Source organism: Gallinula chloropus, assembly GCF_964237585.1.
Source record: "Gallinula chloropus genome assembly, chromosome: 4".
Classification (NCBI taxonomy): domain Eukaryota; kingdom Metazoa; phylum Chordata; class Aves; order Gruiformes; family Rallidae; genus Gallinula; species Gallinula chloropus.
Window position 1 is genome coordinate 3,871,945 of NC_140088.1, and position 6,268 is coordinate 3,878,212.

At 47.2% G+C, this 6,268-nt stretch overlaps 1 protein-coding gene across 1 annotated transcript in view; it reads right to left on the reverse strand.

The window, feature by feature from the left end:
• The window catches only part of ADCK1 (aarF domain containing kinase 1), a gene marked incomplete at its 5' end in the record, with an annotated part of 71,944 nt that extends 66,331 nt beyond the window's left edge, over window positions 1–5,613 (reverse strand). The window contains one exon of the mRNA XM_084264057.1: window positions 5,488–5,613. Coding sequence (XP_084120183.1) covers window positions 5,488–5,613 — 126 coding nt within the window. The remainder of the gene's footprint in view (window positions 1–5,487) is intronic.
• Between the last annotated feature and the right edge of the window lie 655 nt (window positions 5,614–6,268).

Consider the following 6,268-nt stretch of genomic DNA (forward strand, 5'->3'; position numbering starts at 1 on the left):
AACCACAAACATTCAGCAAGGTCTGCAGCATCTCAGACCACAACCACCAACCCTCCACATGAGGGACACATCTGTGTACCTTAGGTTCCCAAGTTTTGGCTCCACAGTGGAGTTTATGGTAACAGACACATAATAAGTTAAAAGATTTAAGTTTCAGTGAACATTTACAGAAAGCAGTGTGGGGACCTCACTGACATTTAGCTATTAAAAACAACAAACACTTGGCACTCCTATACTATATATTCCATTTGAAAAGCTTAAAGCACTTTTAGAATCTACATACAGCAGACTCCCATTCTCTCTCAGCTTTCACAATATGATCTGCTGCTAGAAATAGAGGCTACAAAGACCCTGTCTGTGCCCCATGAGTTATCCCGTAGTTCATCTTCACACCTCCAACCTGCCTAAGCCTAAGTGAGCTCAGTCTGAGAAGATGGCTCAGCAGGGATCCGAGTGGCTGAAGACAAGCTCACCAATTAGCACAGGCAGCAGTATTTTGGGGGATATCCAACCACACAAAGGACTACAGTGCTGAAGGGTCAGATACCCAATTACAAAACAATATGAGAATCCAGCTAAAGCTTATTAACTAGCAAGAGCCACTGACAATGGAGTTAGATTCTTAAGTGCCTTAATGATCTCTGAAAGTGGATCACAATTTCATCCTACAACTGAAGTTCCTCTCTGCAGAGTCAGCAAACAGAACTGAAATATACTGGCCACATTCATAAAGTTTACTTGAAGAGAGAGCAGGGAATGCATTCCTAGATGAACCTGCCCACTAACCTGTCATTTGAACTTCAAGATCTTTGCCATAAAGAACCATTGGCATAACTCAGGTCTTAAGTCAGATTTCACCAAACCTCCCTACTGAAGGCACAGCATCCCATTCTAAGACAGAACACCATCACCCACCCTTCTGCACACACACCTAGCAGGGATATAAAGCCATCATAGCTTTGCATGGCTGGGTTCTGATAGAGAAGGGGGGGCTGCAGGGGTGGCTGCTGCAAGGACCTGCCAGCAGCTTTCTGTGGGCCTGAGAGAGTAAACACCACCTGGCTCAAGGCTGGAGTCATCGTTGACCAAGGCCAAGCCCATCAGCGATGGTCACAGCGCCTCTGGGAGTCACATTTAGCAGGAAAAAACCCACAAGTGGCCACTTTTTGCCACCAGAGACGGGAGTGAGAAGATGTAGGGAGCTGTGCAGACACCAAGGCCAGGGAAGGGCAGGGGGGATGCTCCAGGTGCCAGAGAGAATGATGCCCCTGCAGCCCCTGGAGAAACGCATGGTGGAACGGGTTCCCCTCACAGCCCATGGAGAAGGGTGAGGTCCCACCTGCAGCCCATGGAGAGGCCCAACGATGGATCAGGTGGACACATAGAGAAGACACTGTGACCCATGTTGGAGCAAGCCCCTGCCAGCACTTGCAGCCCATGGAGAGAGACAGAGACACAAAGATGAGCGAGAGAGAGACCCATGCTAGAGCAGGTTTGCTGGGGGAAGAGCCTCATGACCCCATGGAGGACCAGGCTGGAGAAGTTTGGGCTTGAGAGGCTGAGAGACATTCTGTGATTGATGACTGCACCCATAGCAGTGACCCACACCAGGGCAGCTGGGGAAGAGCTGAAGCCCTGTGGGAAAGGACTCACGTTGGAGAGGTTCATGGAGGACTGTCTGCTGTGGCTGGGACCCCACGGTGCAGCAGGGGAAGGGTGAGGAATGGCCCCCCCCGCCAAGAATGAAAACAGCTCGCAAGGAACTGACTGACCTCCCCTTTCCCTGACCCTCCCTATGCCACAAGGGGAAGGTGGGGGTGAAGAAGGGAGTACAATCATGACTAAAGTGAAGTCTGCTGAGAAGTGGGGGGGGGGGCAGGTGCTTTAAGACCTGGGCACACTTCTCATTACCCAACTCTGGTTTCCCTGTGTGCAGTGTAATCAATTAGAGAGTTTTCTTTCCTTTATCCTGTGTTGAGTCTGTTTTGCCCATGACACTGATTGCAGGATGATCTCTCCCTGTCTTTATCTTGACTCCTAAGCCTCTCAATATAGATTTTCTCCCCTGTCCAACTGAAAAGGGGAGTGATAGAGCGACTTTGGTGGGCATCTGACCTCCAGACAGGGCTAAACCACAACAGTCGATGCAATGTGAAAGCCAAGAAGGCACAGGAATCAAATCTGTTTTGAGACAAAGTTGTTGGAACTGACAGGAGGGAAGCAGTCAAAAGCTCAGAGATGCATCAAAGAGGGGATCAATCTGGAAATCAGTTACAGACACACTCCTTCCTCGTGGAGGTTAGGTTTCTCACATTTCCTGTTTTCCAGGTTAGAAATTGAGCTTTTCAGGCTCTCTTGCTCAACAGATACAGAGTCATATTCAGAAGAAAAATTTTCAAAGCATCTTCCCAACCTCAAAGAACAACTTTAAAGTGTAGTGAAGTTCAAATCAGCCTTGCATAAAGGCTTGAGTTGGTTCATATTTTATCTCTGGTCCACGAGGGTAATTATCACCTCCAACTTGAAAAGCAGCAGCTAACAGATTGGCCTGCGTTACAGAGGAAGAGGGAATTAATTAAGCAATTGCTAATTACATCATAATCTTAAACACTACATTAGTATTATGATGATCCTGATAGGCAACTCTGACATTGCCAGATCCTTGTTAGTGTCTGAGACGGATTCCAGCTGCTGCACAGAGCATTCCTTCCACACACCCCAAACAGCTGGGACACCCTCAAAGAAGTATGGCAAATGCACAGCTGCCCTGCCAGGCTTCTAGTTTTACTAGAACACAGAAACTGTCTCAAATATGATGCTGTCCAGGCCACTGATTCTGTTCTCAACTAAAACTACTGCTGCCAGTCATGTTACAGTGTGAGACTGAATCTCAGGGACATAAAAAGGCCTACCAGGTCAACCAATCCCTCCACACACAAATGCCAGATTACTTCTTTAACTGATTTTGTCTTCAGTCTCATGTTAAAGCAGCCCAAAGATTGGGGCTTCCACTTTGTATAAGTGAATTCTCAACACCTTAACCCTCTTCACCTCACCTAAACTATCCTCAGATCTCACCAGGCCACAACACAATGTTCCTTCTGAATAGCTGTCTACCCACACTTAAGCAAGAGGCTCAAGAAGAATTGTTTCTGCTGATGCACTTCATCAAGTTTCTTAGGAAAATCTCTAAGACTAGTGACCCAGTATGCTTAAAATACAAGCAGACTTGGATCTTTCTACTCAGACAACATCTGTCCAGAGTCCTGTAGTTCTAGATCAGTTTTCTTGACCACCTTGTCTTGGTTTGGGGTTTTTTTTCCTCCAGATTTTTTTGTTCCCCACACTATAGCTTGGCTTAACTTTTTGTGTCTGCTGCTGCTGAACTTCCTTCTTAAGGATTGCAGCCTCTTAATTACAGCCTCTTTTTGCCTGGCTACGGTCCAATAATTGACTCAAGCATCCAGATAAGCAGCCTGGGCAGGGCTAAATGAAGTCCAGTTGTTGTAGGTCCATGTACATGCCACTGACATCCAAAGTCTCTTTTGCTACAAAGGCTCAGCTTTCACTTATGAAAAGAGCCAACCCTAGAAGCTGAGCTGTGTAGAAATGAACATGTCAAATTGCTCTATTGGCTTCACCCAGTCTGTGGCTAAGGAGTGAGAGGAGTCTGGGCTGCCAGTGCTTGAATTAAAGCTGACCTCTGCCTTTCCAACAGAGAGCAGGCTCCAAACTGGGAAGGCAGAGGTCACTGGTGTAGCAGGAGTAAAGGAGCAACCTGAGCAAATGCAGTCCAGTGTAGTAGAGGGAACAGAGAATTCAGAGAGACAGCAAATTCATGTTTAAAAGCATACAGACACATTCTTCCATCACCTAAAGAACACAGAACACTGTCAGCATATTCTGGGGGGTTACTGCTTGCAGCTGTGTGTGCAGAGCCTCTAAGGCATTTAAGAGCAGGCCCAGTGAAGTGCTTTCCAGCCCATGACTTGTGACTTCCCTGAAGGCAGAGGATGTGAAAGTCAAGCATGTCTTTAAACTCACCAGCACCTCAAGCAGAGAAAATCTCCTTTCCCCTACTCCCTAATAATGGGGAAAGTAATCTCACACCATTACTCAAAACACAGACCAACCACACAGCTTCATTACTGCAGAGCTCTCACTTTTGTCTTAAACAGAAGATAGCCATAAAAACCACTGCCTTCAAGTAAGATGGAGAAACACTGGTCAAGCAGACAGAACTCAAGGGCAGACTGAAGATCCCAAACAGCCTCTCCAGCCACATCAAGCTGTGTTCCCTCTCAATGCCCATTTCCCATGCAGTAGAAGGGAGAGAGCTGCTCACTGCCACGAGGAAGCACTGCCTTATGGTCTGAAACTGAGCAGGAAGCTTAGCACTTAACAGCTAAGGAGGAAAGATTCCAGTTTGTCTTTCCACCCTCACTCTTTCAAAACAAACACCCCATCTTTCACAATAGCTCACATGTGCAAGCTGCACCATAAACGGCACGACACCTGAGCAAAGCCACAGAGCTTGTTTCTTATTGCATCTGCCCTCAGGAGCTGACTCCCTGTAAAACTCCCTTAATGAAGTGCTTAAAAGTCATAGAATATGCAGGCAGACAGCTGCTTACCACTGGGGGTCTGTAAATGATGGAGATCATGGCCTGAAGTGACAGATGTATAATGCAAGTGAGGTACAGGGAGACTGATACGCCCTCCAGAGTCTCTGCTCTCCTTGTTCTTGGCTGCTCTTGGATTCATCAGTGAATATCCTCAAGGAGAAGGCAGCAACCTGTTTGGCTGGCAGTCTCCATTCTCAGGTTTTCTGGAGCAGTGATCAACACAAGGATCAAATAGCAGCGATGCTAGACAGATGTAGCTTTTATTGTACAAGTCTGGAAACCAATCCAATCTCAGATGTCCATCAGCTACCATCCTCACTTCACACTTGCCTTGAGAATGATCCTCTACACACCTGCCCTGCTCTCCTCAAATCTCTTATACTAGGGTCACAGGGCAATGGCTACCATAGCCTATCAATACAACCACCACAATTCTTACAACAAAGTGTTCCAGTGTAACAAAGCAGCATATGCAGACAGGATGGTTTGAACTAGGTCACCATTAAAGGCAGCAGGATACCTTATATGAGTGACTGATCTTGATGGGTGGCTGATGAATACACGGGCTGGAAGTTAGCCCTTGCTCTGAAGGTCCCACCCTATCCAGGAAAGTTCAGACAGTTCTCTGCAGCCCAGTATCTGTTTGTTGAGTCCATGATGTGCAAGCAACAGCTCTATTTCTTCTATGCTTTCTCCCCTCTTTTCTCCACATCATGTCAACCTATTGACCATCTGATTTTGAAAGCTAGCTGCCAACTGGAAATGCAGAGAGAGGGAATTCAGGAAGCCCCAAGTTCTTGTGAACTCTAATTTCCTTACCCACCTAGGAACCTCCCTGGCACATTACTAGGATGAAACTTACTGTGGCAATGGCTCGGCCCACACGAACAACTCCAAAATCATTGGGATCCAGGAACTTGTTGCCATACAGAATGATGCCAGAAGTGGCTGTTGCCAACGTGGCAAGTTTCAAGGCCCTTCGTGCCATGACTGATGAACCCTGCCAAGACACAAAACAGCAACTGTAACATCTGAGAAGGACCTAGCCCACCTAGCCCATGCCCCAGCACAGCTGGGGAGACCACGCTCTCCCAGGGAGCAGCATGGAGCACTGATCACCCCAACAGCTGCCATAAAACCTTGGAGCCTGCAGCTCCAAGGGACCTGAAAACCCAAGTTTTAATTGCTCCTTTCCTAATGAGGTACTGCTAGCACTGCTCCCAGCCAAAAGCTCAAGCGATCACACCACAACCCACCACAACATCTAACTCCACTCTTACTTCTAAGTAGCTTCTCCAGGCCACAAACCCCATGGTAACTCACCATGGCAGACCTTGGGCACCCACAACAAAACATTTGTTCATGGTCCCAAAGGCTTTACAAGGAGAAAAAAAATCAAACAGGTGGTCAGAGAAAAGGGAGCTGGTGTTCACCAAAACTCAATTCTGTTCACAGCCTCTTCACTGCAAGCAAGTGGCATTTTGCCAGATTGCAAGGGGATAACAGAAGGTAAAAACAAGCAGTGTTTGAAACAAGCTCTTGCCACACCAAGAGCACCCAAACCTCACTGGAAACTCACAGACTAGTTGTGAAAGTGCCTGACTGCTGACAGGAGAAGGGGTGATTCATCCCTGCTGGCCGCA